The 27673-nt window shown below is 37.6% G+C and overlaps 1 protein-coding gene across 2 annotated transcripts in view; it reads right to left on the bottom strand.

The window, feature by feature from the left end:
• The window catches only part of adamts7 (a disintegrin-like and metallopeptidase (reprolysin type) with thrombospondin type 1 motif, 7), a 141150-nt gene that overhangs the window by 54743 nt on the left and 58734 nt on the right, over positions 1-27673 (bottom strand). For both annotated transcript variants that reach the window (XM_028014791.1, XM_028014792.1), the window contains exons 9-16: positions 22731-22875; positions 15170-15262; positions 14270-14415; positions 7591-7760; positions 6693-6826; positions 4166-4286; positions 3648-3892; positions 885-1026 (exon numbers count right to left, since the gene is read on the bottom strand). In XM_028014791.1, the coding sequence (XP_027870592.1) occupies positions 885-1026; positions 3648-3892; positions 4166-4286; positions 6693-6826; positions 7591-7760; positions 14270-14415; positions 15170-15262; positions 22731-22875 (1196 nt within the window). The remainder of the gene's footprint in view (positions 1-884; positions 1027-3647; positions 3893-4165; positions 4287-6692; positions 6827-7590; positions 7761-14269; positions 14416-15169; positions 15263-22730; positions 22876-27673) is intronic.

Here is a 27673-nt window from a genome sequence, read left to right as displayed (position 1 = left end):
AAAAAAAACAACAACAAAACAAACAGAGCCACAGCTACAAGGGCCCAAATGAACATGCTTCTCTCTATTTAGTTCTTTGAAAAACTCAGCAGTGAACAGAGTAACATGATGCAGCTGGTGACGCAGGTTTGATGACATAAGGCTCGTGCTTTAGTGTGATGTGAGAAAAAGGCTATTTCTTTTTTTCTTTTAAGGTTCATAAGAATATCGGCACAGGACGTAATCAGGCCGTGTGCAACAGCAGGTGAATATTACAAAAGACATTATTACCTCAGCACAAAGGCGGATCGGTGATCAAGTTGTCAGCAGTACCAAGTTTAGGAGCTGATGTGGTCAGATGAGTCTCCTGTTAGACTTCTAACAAGTGGCTTTGTGCACAGGGAGATGGTGCTGGTGCAAATTAGACTGCACTCTGCACCACCATCAGCAACACATCTGATGAGAGGAGCATTTTTATAGAAGAAATTCCCAGCCCTTCATCAGAGCATCAGAGAGCAAGCTGCTTTGAAGCAGAAGGGTCACATTTTCTCCTGCGTTTTCTAGTCTGCATGAAAGCAGTTTCAGGAGCAATCTGTGCGGATTTCTGCCCGACACTTTGATACCTGACATGTTGCAGCCAGCGGATCAAAGCCGGCCCTCAGATCGTTTTCACACACCACTCGCCACCTGTAGCGCACGTAGCTGTAATAGGTCCATACTTAAAGTTGCCGTAGTCGCAGCATGCAGCGGCTAGGTTTGTAAAAAAACATCATTTCAAATGCAGCACAAGTTTTTTGTTATCAATTCTTGAGAATGTGTCGCATATGGGAAAAAAAACCCTGCTGGTAATCTCCTCCTCTTTTTTTAATCTAGCTTTTAAAGTCTGAGGCTAAACCTAATCTTACCTCTTCCACAGGTAACGCTGCACTCAGTCCACGATCCGTATTTCCAGAAGTAAACACGCCCGGGACTGTCGTCATCCTCTGAAACATTTTGACTGACTGTGTACTCAAATCGCACTCCTGGATTGGTCTCCTGAAACAGAAGCTGGGACACGAGGTGGAATCATTACAAAGGTCTGCTGTTGGTGTAATCATCTATTCTAAGCAGCACAGAACTGAGGAAAAGTAAATGGCACAAAACCGAAATGAAACAGAGATGCTGCGCCTTAAAACACACAGATCTGAGCTAGGAAACTACAGACATGCGAGTTCTTCTAATAATCTTAACCTAGAAGTTCAGATGCGGCTCATTTTCCAAGAACTTTTAGAGCACAACATAAAAGTAATAAAAGGAGTAAGAAATGCGTTTTTCTGTTCAGCTGCTGTTGTAACCCCATTCTTTATCTCACCAACCTTTGCTGTCAATTTAAGCAAGGATAGCTGGAGGTGGCAAACAACTGTCACTTCCAGATTTGATTTTAAAAAGTTATTACTTTCGTTTCCTGGCAGTGATCAATAAGTAAACACAAAAAAAAGAAGAACAGTTGAACAGTTTACGATCGCTTCAGTGGTTATCCATCAACAAAAAACCTGCGAAACATTTTCAGGGACATATTTCTTTATGACGCAAGATAAATTATAATAAAGAGAACCGAGTTAATTCCAGGTCCAGAAAATGAAAACAAGAGATAAATAAAACCTGATTGACTGCAAACGGACTGAAAAGAAAAGAACATTTAAAATTTTGTTAAGTGAATGTGTTTGCAAACTTTCAGATTCCCTCATCAGAATATGAACAATTGAGCAAAAAATTAAAGTAAAAAAAAAAAACCCACATAAACAATTTAGCAGTAAGCAGAAACGTAGGAAAGGGGAGAATATTTTCAATTAAATTATCAAGTTCTACTCATTTGAATTCAGTAATGCAGACTGTTTCACAGTCATTTACATACAAACATATTACCTTATGCCAGAAATTCAATTAAAATATATCTATAAATATGTGATTTGCTGCTGAATTGATAAGTTTGCAAACTTACTTTAAAGCAGAGGGAAAACATAGTGGGGTACTACTGTATATAAGGCATTATCAAAGTACAACATGCTGCCAGCTGTGTTCATAGCATTCAGATCAATAATAACTTCCTTTGGTGTAGCTTTTCATGATCGTCCTCTTTCTATTAGACCACGGGCAACTGATTACTCCATCAGCTTTTATCTTCTCTAAAGCTTTAAGGCAACGTTCCAGAAACGTCCTGACTTGTGTTGGATTTGCGTTGTCAGGTCTTTGGTCCGTTCATGATGGCAGCGAAGTTGGAACTCAAGAAACTGATTCTGTGGACCTTTGAGCTGCAGAAGTTAAGCTTAGGAGTTTCTGTACATGATCAGCTGAGCGATTTGTGTGAATCAGAAACATCCATCCATAAATCCAAATCATTTTACAATCATGTTTCTCAACTGTAGGAGGAAGTCAGAGTACCCAGAGAGAACTCTACGAATACAAACCAATTCTTAACTTTTATGCGATGCATTTGGTCAAAAACTTTCATGGACTGGTTCCCTGTGTCTGCATTCGAAACAGATTTGCACTCAGCATTTACATTTGAAAGTGAGAAAACTTAGAGAATCAGCTCTGAATGAAGGCGGCGAATGGTAGCTTAGTCATTTATTGTGCTTTTGTTGGTGGAATAGAAAACTCCAACATGCTAGATGTAATAAGGGAATCAATTAGATACAATGAAAGACATTTTCCCTCCATCTGATACCAAATATGAAAATAGAATAGCTTCTTTAAGAAAATGGGGGAGGAAAAATATCCCCTGAAAATTCACAACAAGAAAAGGGTTGGAGGTTTTGCCACACCCCTCCACATTACACCGACTGATACACCACCTCAAAAGAGCAGCGCGTGCAAAATAGTCGAGGAAGCTCAAAGTGTTTTGCAAGAAGCAATTCTAACTTGCCGAGGGGTTTGCGGCTGAAAAACATGGAAATGATTTAATCTGCTGTTTTATTGCTACCCTCAGTAAGTTTTCAGCCAAACTTTAGCGCGCCGCTCACTCCAAGTTGGAGAGAACTGTCACAGGAAGAAGAAAGACGTAAATCTTAGTTGCTTTTCTTTTTGTATGATTTAATCAGTTCCTTAATGTTGCTGTGAAGAGGTCTTGGCTCACTCTTCTCCCCAATGTTGGATCACTTTATTAAGGCTTTCAGACATTCCTCAACGCTGAACTTTTGCATTCCTGCTACGCCATCTTAGTTTATGATGTACAAATTAATCGCGCAGAAAATCTGGGCCAGTTTTTCTTAATCCACCCAGGTTTTTCCGTCTGACCTATGATCATCAGTTCAAACCTTGAAAATGAAACACATGCTGCCACACCCTCCACCCAGAAGAGGCCGAGTCTTTGCAGCTGAAAATACATGTTCAGCTTTATGAGCTCTTTATTGTCCAGAATGATCTTCTTCAGAGTTACATGCCAGAATGTTTGCATCTGACCTTTTAGCGGTTTACAGATTGATGACTATTAACAATTGCTTCTCTAAGGTCATTACTTTCTCCTCAGCACTGTCTCGGTTGACAACATTTTCCCTGACTGTAGGAGCAAAAACAAAATAATTCAACTGTTGCTTTCATTCAGAGACCTGCAGCGCTCTAAACAAACAGTGCACAGACTTTAAGCATTGACACGAAGGGAGGTGCTGCTTTTTAAGGGAAAATCCTACCTGAATCCACAGCGGCTCCATCGTGGGCCCAGGAGACGTCAGGTTCTCCAGCTGTCCCGTCCTCTCGTAGGTGAACACGGTTCCTGCTGCCTTGTATTCCCCGTTCCACTGGATCGTCCAGCCTCCATTCAGAAAATACTTGTTGGGGTTGTCACTCCGTAGCGCCAGGAAGTTTCCAGCTTCAGTTACCTCTTCGATTAGGATGTCCCAGGCTCCCTCCGGGATCAGTCCAATGTCTACATAGCCTAAACAGCAACACTTCTGTTAGATTAAACATTCACCAAGACATTCTAGGAACAAATACGAACAAATTAAATCAACATGCAAGGTAGGAAAATTTGCAACTGTAAAACAATGCTGACCAATAACATGTCAGGGGTAAAATAAAAAAAATAATAAAATAAAAAATCTTTATCAGTTAAATAAATCCACAGAAGTCTTCTTTTTTTTTTAAATCATATCGTACAAATTTGCCCTTTATGCCGTGTCAAAGCATCCTAATCGGTAAAAAAACATACCAAAACCTTCCCTCTCTTCAAATGTTCTTCTGACGGTTGTGCAGGTGGAGCCGTTGCCGTTGCAGACGCCGCAGCGATCCTCGACAGAGCTGGAGTTAATCACATAATCGCAGCCGATGCTCTGCAACAAAACAGGCCAACAGGTGTCAAATCGGCATCCTAGCAGACTTTAAGGCCGACAACCATGGGAGGCAACGTTTATTGTTCGTCTCTAGCGAAATAAGCTCTTGAAAAGGATCAATTTATATTTACTTTACCTAGAACATGAAAAAAACACCACCACAAAAACAGCTCATTCTGCATCACGTAAAGCGTTGAGTTCCAGAGGAGAGCAGACACAAAGAACGTGTAGTTTTAGGGGGTTTTTTTCTGTGTTGCTTTGCTGTTTTCATCTCCCTCCATGCAGAGTTGCTGCTCCCACCAGGTGCAAAAATTATTTTAAAAAAAAGGCACGATATTTAACTGCGTTAACAAAAGAGAGAGAGACGCTCAGCGGTAGACGTCGGTTAATTAAATTAAATGATACGAGCAAAATATTATTTTAATACAGTACGGATGTGTTCACGCTGGTTTCACACCATTCCAGGTGAAGCAAAGATAATGAAACTAAGAAGCTTTTAAATTAGTCGATCAAGTTGTTTTTGATGTGGGGAAACCAGCAAAAATTATTTCTGGAGCGCTTTAATTAGATTTATTTTTTTTTTTGTTCAAAATGTCGGACCTGTTTAAACCTCCTTATCTGTACATGAATAAGTAACAACTGCAGGTCAACATGGTAATTTAGAAAAACAGCAACAAAAGTTTTCAAACTTTTTTCTGAGGGTAGGAAACCTGATTCAACCTTTAACATCTCTAAGAAAAACAAAAACAGATACACGTCATGCAACTAAATTGCAAACTTAAGCGCTGCCTTGCGTGTGCTGTACTGTTTGTTGTCCTGAAGATCAGTACAATTTTATCACAAACACATTTAATAAATAAACACAACTCTGAAATAAATAAATAAAGTTGTAAAATGGACACTTAAAAAAAAGATGCTGTGAAGTTGATGATTAAAGTAGAAGAAAACAGATTATTCTAAAACTGCCTCAGGAACATTGCAGACTTATTTTTCCACAACAGAATAAAAGTTAGAGAGTCTAATTGGTTTGGAGACACTGATCTCAGTCAAACAACGTAAAGGAGGAATAAATGACCAACAATAAAAAGATTATTCTTTAATAACGCAGTGACTTTTCCATTACTAAGGCAGGTAAGTCAAAGAGTATTTGGGTGAGTGACAAAAAATGTCACTAAATGTCATAAAGCCATATCTGACTGGTGTCCACCCAGCATACAAACATCGTCAATCAGCGGCTGGCATTTTAGCCCGGGGTGAAAACACCATGTTGCGCTCTCGCCTATCTAGACAGATAACGGCGGCTCATTCTCCTATCAGCATCCTCATCGTCACGCAGAATGTCAAATACGGCGCACGTGGCCGCAGAGAAAACAAGGTGAGGGTTAAATTAAACGCCTGAACAATTAATGTTGTGATTCTGTCGAGCAAAGGAGATGCTGAAAGCTAAATCTAAACAAGTAAGTTTAACAAATGCAGCTGGGGTTGGGCTAAAGCGATCAGTCAGTAAGGGAAACTAATCGCCAAGCAGCAGCCATTGGACAGAAACTTTACCTCGCTCCCACATCAACAGATGAATGCAACATTAACGTTAAGGTCACAATGCAAACAAGCAAGACAAGATAAGAAGTTTAATGCTGGACTGCTTGGTAAAACACAACTGGAAAAAGAAGAAATAGTGACGCAAACTGGTGTTAATGGTCAATTTAGAATTCCAGAATAAGGAAAACCTTATAGCAACATCTTTGTGAATCTAATATTTCAGTATATTACAAATATGCTCTTTAAAAAAAACAAAAGAAAAACAATTTCTCCTAGTGTTAAAAGTCTTTTGCCAGAGAAATGCAACAGAAAGTACAGGATTGCCGAATGGTGCCGACAGTAAAGCAAAAACTTTCCCCAGTCTTCTTCACTCTGCTGATTGACAGAAGGCTGGTACTCTCTTCTCTTTATTATTAAAAATACAAATTTGCTGCTTTTGAAATATTTCTTCTCTTTATTACTAAAAAGACAAATTTGCTGCTTTTGAAATATTTCTGATCTTGTAAGAAATGAGAGTTATGGGATGGAAACTCCACTGTCTTAAAGCTTTGGTTGGCAATCTAGAAACATAATTTCTGTCAGGCACAAGACTACAGACATCATTCTAGCAAGTACACAGATAAATTTGGGATATTTAGATGGTATTTATTGTATATATAATATATAATATAATAATGCCTGATTTGTGTTAAACATAGTACACTTTTTTTTGCTTACTTTTTCTGCAAATACTGTGAAATCCCCCCAAAAATGTACTGTATTTTTACTCAAGGTTATCAGAACTCTACCATCTCATATCCATCCATACCCAAAGCAGAGAAACAAATGAAACCAAAGTGGAGTTTAGAACATGCGATTCATCGATACCTGACAAACGCCATTGATGCACATGTCTCTACTTTTGTTGCCTTCGTAACACAGAGTCCCATCAGTGACGGCGTCTCGCATTTTCTCTGAGAAGTTTTCATTGAGGGGACGGCAGTGAAGTTCACAGGGGTTAACTGTCAGGGGGAAAAAGAGCCAAACACAGGAAATACGGGGGCATTGCAAACATATTCTAGATAAGTTAAGATGGAGGTATTGCTAACAAGGTGAAAAAAATAAATAAAATGTTTCCAATGATAACCGTCTCATGCATATCCCACAAATTACAATGATTTATTGTGGCAGTTCAGACAAAGTTTCACATTTCTTTTGTTGTGTTTTGCTTACAAAATAAAAATCCTGCAGGCACTGGAGAATAGAAAGTAAGAAAATTATATTTACATCTATTGAAATATTTATTCAGAAATGTGTAAACAGGTTCACAAATATGTTCATGCGAAGCTTTCCAGCAAAGCATTTTATTTTTTGGAAATAATCACAGTTGAGGACACCAGGATAAAACTGAACATATGCAGTAGAAAATATTAGATTATGTTTTTTTCAGTCCCACATTTCGTTCATTTAATCCAATAAATGAAATCAGAATTAGGGACACCGGAGACAATGATCTTGAATAAATAATGAATAGAAGTTTTTGACACAAGGATAAGTCCTTTGTTTTAGGCATTAGGGGGAAAAAAGCATTTGGGGAAAAAAAAGCTAATCAATAACCAACCTTAATTATCCAATGCACAAAACAAACAAAACAGGCACAAACCATTCGAACACAAGCTTGTCATAAAATAAAATGGCAGCCAAAAGATAGCAACACCAGTTTGTGTATTTTTAAAAACAGAAGGAGGAAAACTGAAAGAGCATACCTTTTGTTGGACGAACTCACCTTTGTTGATAACTGCCTCCCACTTGTAGAACTTGCCCTTGTAGGGCAGGGTGTTGAAGTGAGTACACTGAATGTTTCTAAAGGAAGGCCAGTCAGCTTGACACGGTGTGGTGTTACAGAGCCTGTACCGCCGCCGCTCTCCCAGACAGTATTTTCCTCTGTGCTTTGGACTGTGGGAAATTTAAAGATGTGTTCATGTTGATGTTTTGACAGGCAGTTAGATCTGGGTAAATTAAAATGCAGGCATTATAAAATGTCAGATCAAGATAAAAATGAATCACGATTGGAAATGACAAAACCCATATTAGAGGAAATTACCGGTGGTATTTTAAGACAGGACTTTCCCTACATTCTATTATACAAATAGAAAAGATTAGCACTTTTTAAAGTATTGGGGTTGGAAATCAATTCTGACAAGTAAGACATATGCCTAAAGGCAACTAAAATGGAAATTCCTACAATATGTGGCATGTCAGACCATCACAGGTGGAGACGGGGAAGCTAAATCACTTATTCTGCTTGGCATTCACAACTATTTTCAGTACATATTTCTCTGTTGTCCAGAGAGTCTTCTGCCTGTTACTAATGATTAAACAGGGGTGTTTGGGAGATGACAGAATGTGACAAATGTGTCACTATTTGTTTTAAATATCTCAGAAAACTGAATTTGCTTTTATGCAAGTGTAATAAATTAGCTTTTAAAAAGCAGCTGTTTCTAGAGATAGTTTTGGCTTTATTCTAGTATGTTTCTTTTAAAACCTTTTTGCTTTCTTTTTTTGCAGCAGACCAAATAAAAACTGAGATGTAGAACAATAGTTAATTTGTAATGTCTCAGGAAAACACAGGAGATTTCACATTTTATTAGTTGCATCCATTGACATCTTGTTCACTTTTCAAACAAACACGTTTTGTCCAAGACAGATCTGTTAAAAACTTTGAAGTCTCAATGTTGGTTATAAAACAGGCTAACTTCCTGTTTTTGAACAGGCAATTAGATCTTAAATGACATCCGAATGATCAGAACCACCCTTGTGATGAGCTGTGACAAAAACAATTTTCCATCTGCAATAAGCAGTGATGACAAGAAAGAAACCAAAAGTAACCAAACCATTTTTGTCTTGTCAAGAAAACTGGCATGGGGTTGTGAGATCTTTCCAGGTACACGCAGAAAAGGTGCATAAAGGCCTGAGAGAAATAAAGCAATCTTGTGGTTTGATTAAAATAATAATTAAGTTGAATATGCATGAATACAATCAGTAATATGGGTATAAGTAATCACTAAATAACTTGCTGAAATGTATTTCTGAATAATGATCTGTAATGATAACAACAATGTAATGATTATGGTTGATGATTTATAATAAGTAAGAAAAGTGATTAATTCGTAATGAATATCAAAGTTGTGATGATTTGAAATCGATTCAAAAGGTTTTAATACACGTTGAGTGTGTTTAATGAATTGTAACAGATAATAGTGAGTTAGAGAAAAGAGAGGAAATTATAATGTTAAAGTCAGCAGGATGGGTGAGGCCCTGCTGCCAAGAGATGTCGCAAGTTGGGGAAAGAAGGAACTTTCCAGTAGACTCAGCAAACAGGTTGGGGGCCGACGGGGCTTTCCACCAGAGTCAGCAGTTGGTCAGGAAGTCACGTAGACCACACTGTCCGCACACACATATGGTGGAGAAATGTATAAGAGGGGGCTGAAATAAGGAAGCAATTGTTCTTAGTCCGCGGCGCCGGAGAGGGGTCGACACGGAGAAGCAGATTGAGGAAACAGCAACAGACCGTACCTCGGAGCCACGGGAAAGTTGAGACTCCGCGCCGCCAAGAAGGGACAAGTTCCTATCGCCCAACCCTGGTTCCTGATTCGACCGTCGGTCCTGCCTCAACCCAACGATCTCAAATATTGCGACAGACTTGGAGAAAAGACAAAGGTCCTGGAGGGATAAAGAACTGGGTTTTCGAAGGATTTGGACCCGTTCTGCTTTGCATCTATTCTAAGGAGGATTTTTTCCATACAAGGACAAAGACTCTGACCAAGATACGGGATATTTCTGTTGCCAAAGATCCAACATCAACTGGGTGTGAGTCGAACCTGCTCCACAAAAGTCTATTTTAGAATTTGCGACATAGGTTAGGGAAAAGAGACAGGATAGTATGGTTATACATGTTGATTTTATTATACTGCTCTTGAATTATATACATTTAATTACTGATTTGTATGTCACATATCCCTGTTTAAGCTTGCTTAATAAATTTATAATATAAAATTCTAATGAGGTTGGTGGACATTGGAATTAATTGAGTCATTTAATCAATTCTCGGTTCTTTTAATAAAGGTAAAAGTAATGTACATGATTCTAGTAAATAGGAGGCTTCATAATTTCCTTTAGTGAGAGTAAATAATGACCCGGGGACTTCTATCCAAGTCACTAAAAATAATCTAGCTGGTTCCAAGAGCGAGTTATATTTTAGAAAGCGAGCTACCGTTAACAGAAGTGGTTATTGGAATTATGCAGCTGTGAGGGCTACTCAGCTGATTGTTTCTTAACTGAAAAGGGTCGTAGCTTCTGGATTGGAGGTAGTTAGAGCTAGACGAATCGCTTTCGACACCAGTTTGAATAGATTATCTCTTATAGATCTCTTTTAGGGTAATACCCAGGTCTTAGAGATTTTCCGGACCTGTTAGACAGAGAACTGGTCAGTAGTCAGCCCCGGAGATTTGTGAGGAATGGGCGGGGCTGGCTATTGCGCGATAACAGACAGTCTCTTATTGCTTTTCATCCCAGGACATGAAGGCACAGGTCACATAGGAACCACACAGACATGACCAAATGAGTAAAATACAAACCAATACACTATGGACCTATGAAACTGCATTACTCAACTCTAAAGTTATAAAACCTGGTAACCCAAAATTTGTTCCCAATCATTATCAACTTTGCTGACAATGCAACCCAGCGGAAATGACCAGCTGGGCTTACAATTGGACTTTGTGAGGATCCTTTGGTGCAACTTGGATAAGGAAAACCCAACAGCAGGGTTGGTCAAGTCCAGCTCTCAAGAGCTCCCGCAACTCTTGAAAGAATTACCTCATCAGTGTAACATTCAGTCCTGCTAATGAGGTATTAATTAGATTTTTGGTGTGTTGGATCTGAAATACATCAAGGAGTTGCAGGATAGTAATTCTCCAGGATTAAAACTTCTGTTGTTTTATTTATTACATGACAATAGTACTTCTTCAGCATCTACATTATTAATTTCTAGGTTTACCTTACAAGTAAAAATGATTATAAATTTAATGTATAGCGGATCTTATATTTAGTGAAATGCTTTCCAGCTGTCATAAACTCTGATTTATCCTGTTCTGACATAAAATTTAGCATTTAGTCTTTTTTTAACCAGGAAAATAAAATCCTGAAGGAAATGTCATGGGCTACACAATGGCAGAACAATATAAAAACCCTTCCAATCTTTAGACTCGTAGATACAACATTTGACTTTATCAAAACACATCCCATAAAACATCTACAGCCAGAGGTTGTTCTCTCAGAACCCTTTAAAACGGCTCTATGAAACCATCTCTATCTTTAGAAGTGTTTGCAATTGGTTGCAGTAGTGAGGAGCAGCATTTTTAAAAGTTTTCTTTCCTGGCCTTTGGTACACACAGAGAAAAAGCCTCGGAGCAAAGACTGTAACCGGTTGGACTTTGCCTTTGGACACAGTTCTGTAGAGATAGTCTTTATAGATTCAAACCCATCAGTCTGCGAGAGGACAAGTCACACCATCTGACAGTTGAATAGGGTTTGAGATTTGAGATGAGTCTTAAAGCTCCGTGGTAAACTGTGTCTGACATTTTAAGGCCATGTGATGAAGCGTGCATATGAATTACATCACCATAATCAAGCATAAACATAAAAGAGGCAATAACAAGCTTCTTATTGGTATCAAATAACACGCTTAATCAGAATTTAAAAACAAAACCCAACTTCAACTTTAGTCTCTTTAATAACCGTTGAATTTATAGTCATTGATTGAAAGTCCAACATATAAATGACAAAGCTGCTTTAAAAAAAAACCCATGCAGCTCTAACATTAGCAATTATTTACATTTTGATCTACTCAAAACAATATAGATCATGAAAAAAATCTTGAGTAAAACGTTTCATGGTTCGCTAAAACAAGTCGGTTTGGTTTAAGGGATTTATGTCTCTCTGACAGTTGCAGTGATGCAGTAATCACTGATCTCATTTAAAGAAACAAATGCAGTTCAATAATTACGAGGAGTGTTCATGATTATGAATTAATGTAGATTGTTTCAGTCTCTTCCTTTTTCATTTGGTCATGTGTTTTTCTCCAATAAATTACACAGAAGGATGTAAAAAATGATGTGAAACTGGCTGGGGCCAATTCCATCCAGGTCATCGTCACAGTAAAGACAGACCTAAAAGCTACTAAACCCAGACAACTGACTTGTCTGGACAGTGGGGTAAAAGATCAAAGTGAAATGAATAAAATATTAGAACTATTTGACCAGAAAGGAAATCATAAATTAGTAAAAGAAATTGAGTCAGCATGGAGCTGGAACGAATTCAACAGATCATTGGAGAAGGAAGAGTGCGTTCAGCAAAAGTTAAAAAACCTCTTGTTTAAGGTATTTGAACCACTGACACCAAGTAAGAATATTTCTTTCTTTTTTTTTTAATGGGGTATTATGATTGACTTTAGGAGGGCAGGTACTGATGAAGTGCTGAGTAGCGTCAAAGATCAACGGTCAAGCCAAGTCACTGCAACTTCGTATAAATTTAATGTTCAAGTGGTTAATTTCTGATGCTATTCTGTCTCAGTTGCCGCAGCTTTCAGCGTCAGTGAGCAGGGAGCAGTCGAGTGTAATTAGCAAAAGCCAGCCATGTGTGAACCCTCTGTTGGAAAGAACTCCAAGTCATTGATCATAATTAGATGTGCGTTACAGGGTGAGACCGGCAGCTTTGTAAAGAAACACACACAGGGAGAGTGGAATGTCAAAGAGTGTGAGTGTGTGTTTCACATCTCATCTTTTGCTCCACAACCTCCGCAATTCATGTTCTCCACCATCATTATATAATGCATACCTCATGAAAATGTGCCCTGGTAGCCACTAACAAGGACAGCTATTATCGGACCTTCTGGTGAGAAGATGAGGCATAACTTTGAAGTTACGTCTCTTTGACCTAAAGTAATAAAAGCGCAGCCTCTCTCCCCCTTCATTAATGGGCAAGTTGCTCTGCCGTCTCTTACATTTTTAATTTCTCCTGCTATCCAAGGACTTATAGGCTGAGAGTGAAGAAAATATTAAGTAGAGCATTAGGTTTGATTTCTCTGATAAAATACATAGTATTTTCATACTCTTATTGGCATCACCAATGCCTTATTATGTTAAATTTTAACTTGAATTAAAGGAATATTATTTTATTTTTGAGTTATGCAATGCAACTAAAACCAATTTTTTGCCTAATGAGCCAGCTGTGTAAGTGAAACCTGTAAGGAATAACAATTTGTATTTAAAATACTGAACAAACAACTGGAATGTTTTAGAATCTATACATATTTACTTAACAAGAGCTAGAACTAATACCAATATAAAAAAATAGTCATAATCCATTTGAGGCTAATTCACACTTTTTGTCTTATTGTATCATTTTCCTTCCATATTAGAAAACTTCAAACAAAACAAGAACTTCAAAAATTACAGAGACAAGCAAGTCTTAAGATACAAAGTCACATTTCCAGTTTACAAACTGTGTAGTACAAAGTTCTTACATCCTTGCATTCAAACAAGGATTTAAATGCAAGGATGAGTTGGCAGCATCATGCTGTGATGATGCTTTTTTGTACCGGGTGGAGGGAAACTGATCGAAGTTGTTTGAAATATGGACGAACACATTCCAGATCTGGAATAACTAAATCTGGAAGAGGACACAAATCACTGCAGACAGGGAGGAGTTTTTACTTTCCAGGAAGACAGTAGCCGTAAAAATAAAGCTAAAAATGCAACAGAAAAGTTAAGATCAAAGTATGTTACTGTGTTCCAAAGAGAGCAGGTCAAAGTTCATGGTTAAATCCAGTTGACAATTTGTGCAAAGTTATTAGAGACATGCACATACAAACAAAGCAATTGCAATTATAAAAGTGGCTTCACAAAGTATCGAGGGAGCTCATTAGATGTACGTACTATTTTTTTTCTTTCTTTTGTTTCTGTTTTGCTCGTCTCCTACAACTTATAGATCTGTCTCTGCTTCAACACATCTGTGTAAGATAATCAGTTAATTAGCAAACCTATGGAGAACTTGACTGCATAGTGAGGAGGTAATTCAGTCATGCTGGACCAGAGACACACCTAATAGTTGCAGGACACAGGAGCTTGAGGCCTGCATGCGAAAAACCCTTTTTGGGAACACAAAGTCTCTCAAAAATGACAAGGTTTCCTGCTGTAACGTGACAAACAGTAGGAAATGTGAGGGATTTAAATCATTTTGTGTTGGTACGGCATTGTTCAAAACCGTTTTAAATTTGATTCAGAGCAAAAACGAAAATCCAAGTGGAATAGTGAAGATAGCAGATTTTACAAGTTGACATTTTTTTAAATTTGCAAAGGAGAATAATTATTCTACCGGAGTTAAATAGAAGCAGTTAAACTCACACAGGATTGTCACAGTCTCTCTCTGCACTCTGGACACCAGCTCCACACGTCCTGGAACAAGCCGACCACTCGCTCCACGAAGCCCAGCCGCCGTGAACACCCTCCGGCCTGAGGCCTGCCGGCACGCACTCCCCATTGATGCACCACTGGAGGAACAAACCCATGTTTACATGACAGTCAGACCTCTATAATCTTTGCATGTTACCCCATCTACTTTCAATTTGCTGGGAAATGAGTGCAGCTTCGTTTTCATGCTGCATGTGTCTGAACTGGGTGGGTTTTACTCCAGAGACAGATGAGGTTGTCTGGCCCTATTGTAAGTTGCAAGAAAAAAAAAGTAAAAGAAAATACAAGGAATGCAGAAGTTGAGATGAATCGCAGACTTTGGTGAGACAGAGGTGCTATCGCTAGCGTTCGTTTACTAAATTTGTAGTGGCAAGGGATGTCAGGCTGGGACGTGAGCAACGTACTCAGCACAAGTGGAATTCTGGTGGGAATCCAGAAAACCTCCAATAAAATGCTTTCCTAGAAACACAAAATTGTATTGCTCTGCTTAAAGGGTGATTCTATTTTGTTTAATTTAAGCTTAGTTTAATAATAGAATGACAGGCTTTATCTCAAGTATTATGTTGTTGAAAGAGACATTTCAAACATGTCAAAGAATCTTATCTTAGGTGTCAAGGTAGAATTATTTTCAGCTGATGTGTAAGAAATCTCAGGGGATTCTTGTAATCTTCACACAGTGTAGCTTCCAGTGCAACACTCCCCACTCCAAGAAAAAAAAAAGATTGAGCAAAGTATCCTTTGAACTAGAATAGTTCCCTGTAGAAATAAAAGATTGACATTTTTGACTAGCAAAGCCTTCAGATCTGTTTCGTAGTCATGAATCTGAGTATTTACCTTGTCCTCCCCACAGCTTGTTCCATCCACGGCGCCATCCAGCTTTGAGTGGCAGGTCGTTCCGACGGTGCACCACAGAGTGCTGCACACATCCTAGGAAGGCAGAGAGTGATTAATGTGTCACTTCACGACATGCTGCTTAATTAGGTTTACAACATGTCTTTGTGGGGTTGCAGATTTCCATTATAAATCTAAAACTAATTTAGATTAAACTATAGTAACTATATGGGATCAAAGCACAAAAACCAAGCTTACTCATCAAAGTGTAAAGTTACTCCTAAACTGTGTTTTTAAAGCACCTATTATTTAAGACTGACCATATTCTATAACAAATGAGAGTTGTCTTTTAATAAACTAAAAGTGCTTCTAATAGCAATGATGATCATGTTGATCTAAAATTTTTCTTCAAATATATTTATTCATATGAGATTAGAATGTGTGGTGAAGAAACAGTTTGGGCTTTTCCTCTTGGTCAACCAGCATTGCAGACCGAGGAACGGAAAAAGGGATTTATTTTGATTAGAAATTTCAGCTTGAAAGCCTCAGTGTCAACACTGTTTATTCAACTGAATTGCAAAAAAAAAGGTTGGTTCCATACATTTTCTGATTTCTAGTATGCTTGGTATACTTCAAAAAACTAAAGTCAGCAGCAATACTGCTAGTACTTCCACCATGCAGTCCTCCAAACCATATTCCCACTACCAGGTTGGAGAGACGGGGATTTTTGGAAAGACGTTTGAGTGCAGTGAATTAGTAATAAATAGGATTTGTTTCACACAAGTGGAAGCAAAAAATATATAAATATTTGAACCATGGGGATGCCAATAAACAAGACGGCAGCAGCAACTGTTGAAGCAGAATACTGAAATAAAAACCAACATTACTGCTTGTGCGATACATGGACACTGCCTGGTTTGGGAACCATCCATCGTCTGTACCACTTATTCTTAAATGAGATGAAGAGGGCAGGGCACACCCTGAACAGGTCACCAGTCCATCACAAAACATGGTTTTGTTGACATCTATAAGGTACAACCTTCCTTTGTGCACTGGAGCGGTTTTGAGCCAAGTGTGAGGTTACTGCTGAAGTAAGTCTGATGAAATTCTTCTTAATCTAAAAAAAAGGTGGATTGCTTCCTCTGAAGCTGGAAGGATAAACTTCCCCACTGGCCTGGGAATGCCTTTGGGATCCCCTAGAATTATCTGCAGAAGGATTTCTGGTTTTCCTTCCTGTATTTGTTACCCCCAGTGACCTGAACTCTGACGAGCAGAAGACAAAGAAATGATGGACAGAGCTCAGAAAACAAATTCACACGTCTTGCCTTTACCTTCAACTTAGCAGGTGGACTGCAGTGCAAGTCAGTGATGCAGTAAGTTAAAAATGTTGCAGTTTTCAAACTATTGCGCAATATATATATACACAATACATAAGGACTATGCCCAGCAGAGTTATCCCTGCCGTCAATGATATGCCTTATACTGGATTTCAACAAGAATACTAGTTTTATAAAAACTTGAGTCCCTGAAACAAAATACAAGCATAGATGATAATCGTTTGCCTGTGATGAAGTTTATTCAGGCGACAAAAAAAAAAAAAACATTAAAAAAAATCATTGCATCATTTGCAAAAACGTCTACAGATAAAAGATGCTTGAAATAAAATTAAAAGTTACTTATTCTCACCGTAGGTCAATATTTAAGGTTCATGTCTATTAAAATGTGCTTATTTTACACTACCTCTCAAACTAAAGTGTTGCTATTAAACCAAGAACCTTGGACTTAATGTACTCCCTTTCCCATGCTGTTGGCCTTTAAACAATTTATTCTTAAAATGAACACAGTAGAGGTTTATAAACATGTCACTCTCTGAGAAATAAGGTTTCCTTTTAAAGGGAGATGAGAAGACACTCAACAAATGAATGGTTGTCAGCCAGAAGTTAATTAGCTGCACTTAAATGGCAAATAAAAACTCCGACTTTGGTCACAAAAATAACCTTTATAGGCGATTGATTTATATTTTATACAGTCCTTGATCTTTGCCCAAGATATTATGTTAATGAAGACCAGTTATTTTACTGGAAAAACCTGGAAAACCACAAATTAAGGTTCTTCACGCAACATCAAAATGGCAAAAAAAAAAAATTCTATTGTCATTTTTATAGTTTTTAAAGCAATAATCTTGATTAATACCAATCAAATTTTAACTTTGTCTGCTACTATTCATATTTATTTTAAGAGTGCTCTGTTTGATTTGCTCTTAATAATTATTCTGCCTCAATATTTGATGCAATCCCGTAATCTTTTAGAGATTCAGCTTCATAGCAACAACAAGGACACCAAAGAGCTCGTATAGATTTTGTGCCCCCCCAAAAAATTAAAAAATAAAAATGCCAAAAATATTTTCTATTCAACGCTTGTTCTGTGTGTTGAATAGAAAATAATGTGATAATGTGAGCCTCACTTCATGTTTTCAAAGAACCCCAGCACACAAACTGACCATATGCAAATTTAAGCTATTTTAAAATTTCTCTATTTTTCAAACTTTTCTGAGGAACATATGCCAATTTTTGTGCAAAACAAAATATTTAAAATTCACAGCAACTGTTCAACCCCTCCATAAAACCCCTCGACTCTGTTGGGAACTCTGGGATTTGTTTATAAAAGTTTCAGTGCATCTGCTTAAGACCATTGTAAATCTGTTGAAGCCTTACATTAACTTTATAGAAACAGTGTCCAGCTAAGCTCTACTACACAGCTCACGGAAAAATGTGTTTAGTCTTAATTAGTGCTGTGTTAAAAACATCCGTTGTTCAGGTCCCAAATACTCTGTGTGCTTTAAGTTTAAAGAAACACTGACACCGAGTTGAGATTTACTGGGAAGAAGCTATATTCGCACAAACATCTCCAGAAACATTTAGTATAGCTTTAAGACTCCAAAGAGTCCACCTACGGAAGACTTCAGTCAGATTACCGTTTGCACCGACTCAATGTCAGCGGTATTCAGTCAAAGTTAATTTTCCATGACTGCTCTAATCGCTTATGCAATGACTAATCCCAGTTAGCACAACATGCAACAAAAGATCTGAGGCTAACTTGAAGAAAGAGTTTTAAATTAGTTTAAATCCAGGTCATGTCATATGATTCATAGGAGTTGGAGGCTCCATGTCGGGCCCAGACGAAGTAATTACAGATACAGAGGTGGCAACAAAGCCGCAGGCTGTTTTCAAATCCACAGTGACTTTAAGGTGCAAGTAGGTCCCATTAGATCTTCCTGTCAGATGGTCAGAGAGCTTCAGAAACTCTCATTACCCTCACCTTTTAGAAAGTGGAGAGAGGGATTATTGTAGAAAATATTGCATCCTCGTCAACCTCAAGCTGTGATTTAAAGACGCAGGCCGGGTTGGAACATTCAGTCATTGTTTAAACTAATTCCTGGCACACATGTTTCTCTCATTTCCTGGAAGCATGTGGAAATGTTTCTGACACTCCATAACATCTTCCTATTTACACCACGTGTGCAGAGCCTCTTCAAAATGAAACATACACAAGATGCAAAATGCAGCCCGTGCCAATAAGCATTACTCCTTAAGCTTACTGTGTCCCTATTTTTGCTTCATAGTTACCGGTACTCCTGAAAGAACACAGAGTTGGCTGTTAACACTGACAAAGACTAAATTATTTAAAGTTCAACAATATTTTTTGGTATAAAGTCATATGCAGTGAGTCACTGTCTCTGACAGATAGCAGTAATATCCAGACATTTATGGCATATTCATTAGTATTATTCTACTTGCCTAGTTGTAATTGATTTAGTCTTCTTGTTTCTCCCATCTATGATATTGAAGGAATAAACAATGGGGCTCAAAGCAGATGTTTTTCTGTTCCCTTTCCCACAATTGCACTCAGATTAATATGTTCCTGTAATTTGTTCTGTCAAAGTCCCACAACCGCCATCACCACTGAGGCCTTCATATCATATTCCTGCTACGTCTTCGTCCCGTTGGTACTTCTCAGATTTCTATTTGTTCCTCTGTTAAGCATTGCTGTTGCCCTGGATTTTTAGATTCTTTGCATCCTACTTGTTTGGATGTTTTGTCATCATCTGTTTGTCAGTCTGGATGTATTAGTCCCACTAGATCTTACAGTATCTCTGTTTCTCAACCACTATACATATTTGACAGAAATACTGGTAAAAGTGCTTCATGCACATTGAATGTGGTGCCCTAGTTAAATTAAACCTTTTCTCCATTGTGAAGTTTTACTATGACCATTAAAGGTGCGGTTCAGTTCTACCCCAGTTTACAGCAAGTTCTGCACTATTGTGGCTGTGGTCAACTCTGCGAATGATTGTAGCAACAATGGAGAATCTCGTGGTTGTGGTTTTGATGGACTAGGGTTAGGGTTAGCGATATCTAATTTTGTCTTACAGAAATTCATTGCTGGTCCAAACATAAAGAAAACAGTCCAGGTCATCTCATTATTCAAGTGCATGTATAAATCATCATCTGTCATGGTAGCAATATCCGAGCCAATGGCTTAGAAAAAAATTTAACAAACTGATATAAAAAAAGGCTTTCTCTCTGCTGGGTACTGATCTGGAGCCAAACGATCCAAGTGGGGAAAATTGATTTTTTTTTAAACCAAAAAATAAAAAAAAAAGGCTTGTATCCTCTGAGCAGTGCAGAGCAAGTCGTTAGGGTTGGGTAAGCAATTTTACGGTCCAGCGTATTCAAAAAAGTGTATCCACTGCCAGTTGGGTTCTCACTGGCCAAGCAAGGTTAAACCCAAATACATAACAAACATGACGCATTGGTATGTTTTATTTTTCTGTCCCCTAATTAAAAGATTGTTGTGTGACTCCAATAGATCCACACTGGACCTACAGCTGTAGAGAGCAGTGGTGCAGTACGGGTTGGTTGTATGTGTTACATTTACAACAGAAACAGACGTAATGGTGTGCCAAACCTCACCCAGCCGTATCGGACTGCTCAGTGGAAGCGAGGTAAGAGACAACCCAGAGAATCCTCTTTATCTGTCTTACAGTGTCAGAATATTCTGTCAGAGGCTTCTTCACATCTGCTGTTCACTGCGACAGGAGATCTCTCCCACACACAGCAAGGACTGTCTATGATTCTCTTAAAAAAAACATCCAACTTCCTCTTGGGACTATAAAAAGCGTGTTTTTTAGTTGAATATTTGAATCGAATTAAATTATTTTCAATTTAATTAAAAGCACATCTAGAGACAGTTTTATCCAGGATGTTTGTCTCTGATGCTCACTGTCCCTATTCTCTAAGACAGAACAAGAACTAGACTGACACTGTGGCATGAACTAGAAAACCAACTGAGAAATAAAAAAAATACATATTTTCTATATAGGGTTTAATTTTAAAATTATCTCTTCAGATCAACTAAGTTAGTTTCCATCATTATCTGGAACTCGGAGCCAAAGTTGCTCAAAGAAAGGTGGGGTTATGCTCTTAAAAAAGTCCAAGCTTGACATTTTGGATAAGCCTTAAACCTTAGAAATGGTAATTATTCACCAGTCTCTGTAGAAATGCACATACTGAGACTCCTATCACTTCTAATACAACACCACACCTGAATGTATGTCCAGCCTGACAGAACTCAATATTATAGTGTTTCTTGGACAGTACAACTTGTATAACTTTAAAAAGTTTGTTTTGTTTTCTTTGGGGTAGCAAAACCATAACCGAGGCAGCTGGCCTTTATCGGAGAGCTAATATTTGAAAGGTCACAGCAAGCTTCGAAGGTCTTATCTGGACAAATGATTTTATGAAATGTAGTGAAGACGAAAAGCCACGCATTAACTTTGATGGATAGACGAAAAGAGAGGATCAAGAGCTCCCACTTTTCATTTTTGTAAAGTAGAATAACAGGAATTATTAATGCCGAGGCTCCGATCAGAAAAAAATAAAATAAAAAATCATGTATTACCACTGCTACGACTGAAAACATGTCAAATGCAAGGCTTTGAGGAAGCTACCCAACAGTAATTGGTTCAAGAGCAAATAAATTCAAACATTATTCATCCACAACAGAAAATGTGCCTTCAGTGCCAAAGGGTATTAAATTATGTACAGAAAAAAAGATGCCTTGTTACACACGGCAAGCTGCAGTTTGCAATCAAGACTGGAAGTAGTTGATTTCTTGTGGCTGTATGAAATCAAAATGCTTTTGAAAAACTTAATCAGGAGGTTTCTTCACATTAGTAACTGTAAAGTCAGACTGTGTCTCCTTTTTAGACTTTAGTTTTCTTCTACTGATGGAGAAGTATATTTCACACAAAGTTGCTGCGGTTCACTCAGAGCGATCGGCTTAAAAAGAGGCAGAAAGTGAGGACGGGAGTTTTTTGATCATTTCTCTGCTGGTCTTTGCTTCTGTATCCTTGTCTGAATGTACAGAGTTAGATTTTCCTGAATACATCTCTTCTTCTAATGTAGACAGGGTCGGTATCATTTCAATCATTTTCAATAATAGAAAAAAAAATTACAAATACCAAAGCTGTCTATACATTGGTTATTTGAAATTCTTACCTAAAAGTATTACTTGGTGCATGCGATCGAAACGTTTTATCAGAGACATAAAACAGACTGTAACATCATAAAAGTTTGAAAAAACCCCCCAATGTGGTAGATGATCCACATCTATTTCATTAAAGTGCATAGGGTTACACAGAGACTTGCATATTACATCTCAATAAAACAGAATATTAATAAAAAGTACAGTTGTTTTAGTGGCTCATTTAAAAGGGAAATTCATAAATATTTCATGTACAAGCTGCTATATTTCAAAAGGGTTTTTTTCATCTTTATTTGGATAATTATGGCTTGCAGCTAATACCCAATACCTAGTCGGGACTCCTTTCTGAATAATTTACTGCATCATTGCGGCATGAAGGCGATCAGCCTGTGGCTGTGCTGAGGTCTTAAGAAAGTTCAGAATATTTTGACTCTGGCGATCGGGTCATCTGTAATGTTGGTCCTGGTGTCTTCCTATTCACAATGTCCAAGGGAATATATGGCTACTAACCAGGTTCTTGGTACTTTTGCAATGTTGGCATGACAAACATAAAACTCTACAGACATTTTCCTCTCAAATAATTGTCCATTACTGTTTTAAACAACAGCTGGGATCTTTAGCAATGACATTTTATGTCAAGCTAGCATTTTTTATCATGAGTGTAGTAGGTAGATAAATTATCTGCATTGATAACATTTTGGTTCTGTAATTTAAATTGTATGAAAAAATTTATATATTTTTTAGTTTAATCTTTATGCATGTTGTTGTAGAACCTGGATAAGTAAATGTTTTGATTAAGCAAAAAAATAAATAAAATTAAACAATTACGAACAGTAACAGTAACAAGCAATTTGGGGTTTTGATTTGGTGTGAATCATAATCAAAACAAAAAGAAATGGCTGCTTGAAATGCATCGCTACAAGTCGTGGATCTATATTAAACAGAAAAGAATTGTAATTGTCTGATCAATTGATCAACGTTTGTCTGTGTTGTCGCTCGCACACGGTTTTCGTCTTACATCCATGTCATCGCAGAGGCGAGACCCGGATCCGTACTGGAGGCGACACTGATGCACCGCGCTGTACAGCACTCCAGGAAGCATTGAGGTCAGAGACAGCCTGTCCTTCACCGGGGCATCATCAAGGCACCAACCCCAGCCGCGACTGTGAGGGCAAAATAAAAAGAAAGGGTTGAATTTTTAATTATTATTACTAGTTCAAAAAGTTTTGAAATGTCTCCTTTTCCAGGAATTTGCTTAACTCCAAAACTTTTTCGGCTTCCACTCTCTGCAGAGCAGCTTCCAGCCTGAAAACCTACAGAAATGTTTTATAAATAAAAGCAGAATACATTTAAGAGTTTTCTATGAATTATTCAGGAATGCTTCAAAAGGTTCTCCTTGAATAAACAGCAAAAAATTTGTGAAAATAATTTCTTCACTCGCAGGCAATTACATACGACACAAAACAAATGTCCCTATTCCTAGTCTATCGAAAGAATAAGTGGAAGATACAAAAAATGGAACAGAAAACCTCAAACTTTTTTTTTTTATTAACCTGTTTTACTAGATGCGGGTTCTGTAAATAGACAGCTTCATAAAAAGTGCTTATATGAGTGAATCCACGTTTATTTTGCCAGTGGGGAGACACAAATACATTGTAAATTCAAACACAAAGTGGAGCTTGGCGCCAGTGGGTTTACATTACTGCAGTCACTGGCAGATGGAGGCAATAAAGCAAAAATCACAGCAAAGTGCCAGAAACAGCGAGCAAAACAAGCTCACAGCTAAATATTAATGTAAATAACACGGATCACATCTTTTGCTACAAAGTTTGAATAAATTGCATGTTAATGCTCTTGTTGAGGGACGCAGAATTCAAAAGAAGTCTAAATACAGCCATAAGAAAGAAAACAGAAAATATATGGCACGTCAAAACGGCAAAGAAATTCTTTCACTGACAAGATAACAAGTTGACAAGAAAGTAATTCGGATGCCTCGTTAAGATTCAATACCTAACTCAATGGTCTTTAACTGGAGGGTTTAAATATTGGCACGTGTGTGACTGGACTCATGGATGTTTTGGATAGTGCTCTGACATAAAGGATCTACTCTGATCACACCAAAAGTTAGCAAAGTCTTTGTGCTGCTCTGCCTTTGACGTCAGCTTCCAGAGAAAACTGTGCAACTCTCCTATCTGCATCCACAATCAAATACGTACCGTTTATCTTAATCTGCTTTCATTACCTCCACAACCTAATAATCTACATACAAACAAAGTTGGAGTGTTTTCAAGTACATGAATGCCAGTCTGAACAATTCTTTATCACAAAGAACTCTTTAAAATTGCATGGAAATATCAGATAAATGGGGTAAATATATGCCCAAACAAGCAAACATACATCCTGTTTAGTTTCGGAGGCTTTCGACATCCATTAGATTGCAATCTAGAAATACCATTGCTCTTAAACGGTACATTCTTCAGGTCATTTTTTATGTGTGTACTTACTTAAAGGAAAATCAATCCATCTCATGAAGATGACTGATTAACCCAACAGAAAGGACAAACCCAAACTTTATCAGTCAATTTGTTTTTTCATAATGGTCCAACAACTACACAGAAAATTGAGAAAAGTTTCCACTGAATGAAAAAAGGTTTTGTACAAATTTCCTGTTATTTGCCAAAGTAGGGAGCAAAAAAAACATTAAAAATTAAATAGCATACTCGATAAAAGGTCAAGTCCACATGCTGTTTCAAAGCACAAAGCCACAATTTTTTTTTTCAGTAACATTATCTCTCACAAAATTATATTGTTAGTCTCACAATATAGACACCAGTTTATTATCCACAATGTGTGAAACACTTTTCTATATTACGTCCTGTGCAGAAGTATGTGGAAGTGGATAATAAAAAACTATAACTGATGCAGATATTAAAACAGTGACTTTCTGTATCATAACTATAAAATTGTATTGACTGAGTTTTGCTTTCTGTAATCACTAATGTGCGCTTGTGTTAGTAGGGAAGAAATGAGCCATTAAGAACTCTGATCTGACAAAGTGAGGAAAATTCTCTATTCAGGGTTTTTCTTTTTCCTCGTTTTCAGCTAAAAACTGAATAGCAATGCCAACTCTCACCGATGGCTTTACCTGTGGGTTATATTTTGATTTGCAGTTATTGAACATTTTCTTCGTGGGTCCGAGGTATTCTAGCTGACTTGATGACAGTCGTTATAGGAGACAGAGCTGGTTGAGCCGCTGCTGCTGAAATATGTTCCTCGACAACAAAAGGCCTGCAATTCAATGTGGGTTGTTATTTTTCCATTTGTCAGCCATTCAATGTTAAGTGGAAAAGATAAAATTGGCTCACAATCTATGCCGGGTAAAATATGTGGTGAACTAAAATAAAGCTTGGTAAATTTTAGCTGAAGCAGCTCCAAATGGTGCAACACATGGCGTTGTCTAAAGTCATCGATCATAGTGACCATTCTGAGACCATTAGGATGGATTATGGACAGATTTGTCCAAATGAACAAAATGGATACAGTTTCAACTGAGAATCTGTTGAGTAAAAAATAAAAAGTGTTGTGCCGTTTTTCCATAATTTTACATTTATGTGCAGTCTGTCTCAGTGAACTAAGGTGTTACTGTACTCATCAATTTATAGCTTTTCATTCTGCACCAACTAACAAATAGTCTGCTTGTATGATAATAGTTTGCATCTAATCTGGTCTAAACATGGGAGGGTGTCAGGGTGTTGGGTATCAGTCGGTTTATTATTAGGATGGGGGAGATAATCCTTCATACTGACTGAAAATGATTCAGTACTTAGTTTAACTAATTGTAAAAAAAAAAAATGTTAACGTGATAATATGATGGATATTAATGAAGCAAATTAGTCAGTTACCTGAAACAAAAAGTACATGATTTTTGTACGGATTTGCCTAATTTTATAGAAATAATTCAGAATAACTGCTGTCACAGCAGAAACGGTAATTAAAACAAGTAGGTATAACTATATAACCAGCTGCCTAAAAGGATGGTTCCCATTTTTCTGCTGAAACAGCCCTGACGCATCGTCACAAACTCCAAAAGATCCCTGAACATGATATTGCAACCAAAATGTTGGCAACAAATCCTTCAAGGATTTTAGTGAGATCTCTGAGGGTCTGTCATGTTCTTCCACCACATCCTCAGACGCTGACCGGAATGACATATGGGAGAGTTAGAAAAGCAAGTCCACTACTCATTGTATTTTGGATGTGCCCCTGAAACCATTTCTGAATGGTTCTTGCTTATTGGCATGGTGCCTTATCACACAAAACAGGCAAAAATCCTCACATTTTCCTATTTTACCTGCTTCCAAGAAATTACATTTGAGGGTAAAAGATTCACTTTCTGCCTAATTTATCACATTCGACAGCAGGTGCCATTATGAACAGGTAACCAATGTGATACACTTTGAATGTCCAGTTATATCATCCCTGATTGCTGTGTAAGTAGCTTGAAATGACACACATTTTGACAGAGAATATCAATAAAAATCTTTTATACAGCCATATTTTCTTCTTTAACATTTTAATAATGACCAAGCTGGTTGGTGTGCCATCAGCTTTTGTCATCTTTATTAGATTATTCTATCAAGCGATTATGAAAAAGCACATAATGCACACAAAACATTCACTAAGGCTGGAATTAGTCAGCTGCGGTGCATTTAAACGTCAAGGATTTGTTGCAATCAATGTTTGCTCTCATATTGATAGTAACGTATGAGACAACGCAAATTGAATAGTTAAGCATGTCTACAATTTTAACCAATCCTAAAACTTTCACAAAGCAACTTCAATGCAAAGTCCGATTTTTTTCTCTATCAAAAGGAAAACGTTAGAAGGCAGTTTGGCAACTTCCACTTTTGCAAGCTGCCAAACTGTAGAAGGGGTTAACGCATACAAATCTGTGAAAAAGTATGTACTCCTTTTGCAGAATTTTTTCTGTTTATAACACTTATGGGCTAGGCAGCTAACTGCGGCTACAAAAGCAGCATCAGAAGAGTCCTTTTAAGGAGCCCGAGGTGTGAATGAAAAACAGGAGGCAGTGCTTTTAGTTTTGGTGTGTATATATATTAAGTGATTTGAATAAAAACAGACAAGATAATTGACTCAGAATAAATAACCTTGAAGGTCAGAAGAACCTACTAAGTGTTTTATCAAAAACAATCATGTACAAACATACAATGAAATAATTATTCAATTTAGGCATTTAGTTTATGCATATTAAATGCAAATACAATTATTACATTTCTAATAATTATACATAAACATTTCAATAATCAGGTTAAATTAACCATAATTTAAATAAAGTAAAACAAAAAGAGAATCAATAATATTTCAAGCTAATCAATTTAAAGTTAAAGTGCACTTTCAAAAATATAAATCAAGAAAAATAAAATAAATTGTCAAATACTCAAGCAGAGTGAGAGAAAGATAAATAAATAAATATACTGCGCAATATCAAACTTAAGTGTAGCTACATTCTGTTCTGATGGATTTCATTTTAAACTTCCCTGCCTCAGCATCAATATAAATGTGCCAGAACAGGCACAAAATCAGCAAACAAGTTACCTTCTCAAAGAAAGCGGGGCGTACTGAGCCACAATCAGCACCGACAGAATCCCGGTGATGGTCCAGGTAAGCAGCGCCAGTGATTCTAATAAAACAACGCTCCAATGAGCAATCGAGCAGAAGTACCACATGAAAAAGCAATACTGTTATCAAATGACAAACTCACCAGGCAATCAAATCAGTAGGTTCAAAGATTTGGATGAGTTTGCTTGGAAGACCCCAGCAGCAAGCCACAATCACAGTGGAAACAGGTGAGGATGTTCAAACTGTGCGCTGGAGGAGGGGCTTTAAAGAAGCTGGCAGAGTTTGGGGCAACACAGGAAGTGGGCCCCCAAAAATAAAAGT

This window comes from Xiphophorus couchianus, chromosome 4 (genome assembly GCF_001444195.1).
Source record: "Xiphophorus couchianus chromosome 4, X_couchianus-1.0, whole genome shotgun sequence".
NCBI lineage: Eukaryota > Metazoa > Chordata > Actinopteri > Cyprinodontiformes > Poeciliidae > Xiphophorus > Xiphophorus couchianus.
Note: the sequence above shows the minus strand (reverse complement) of the source record. Positions and strands in the feature narration are given on the sequence as shown.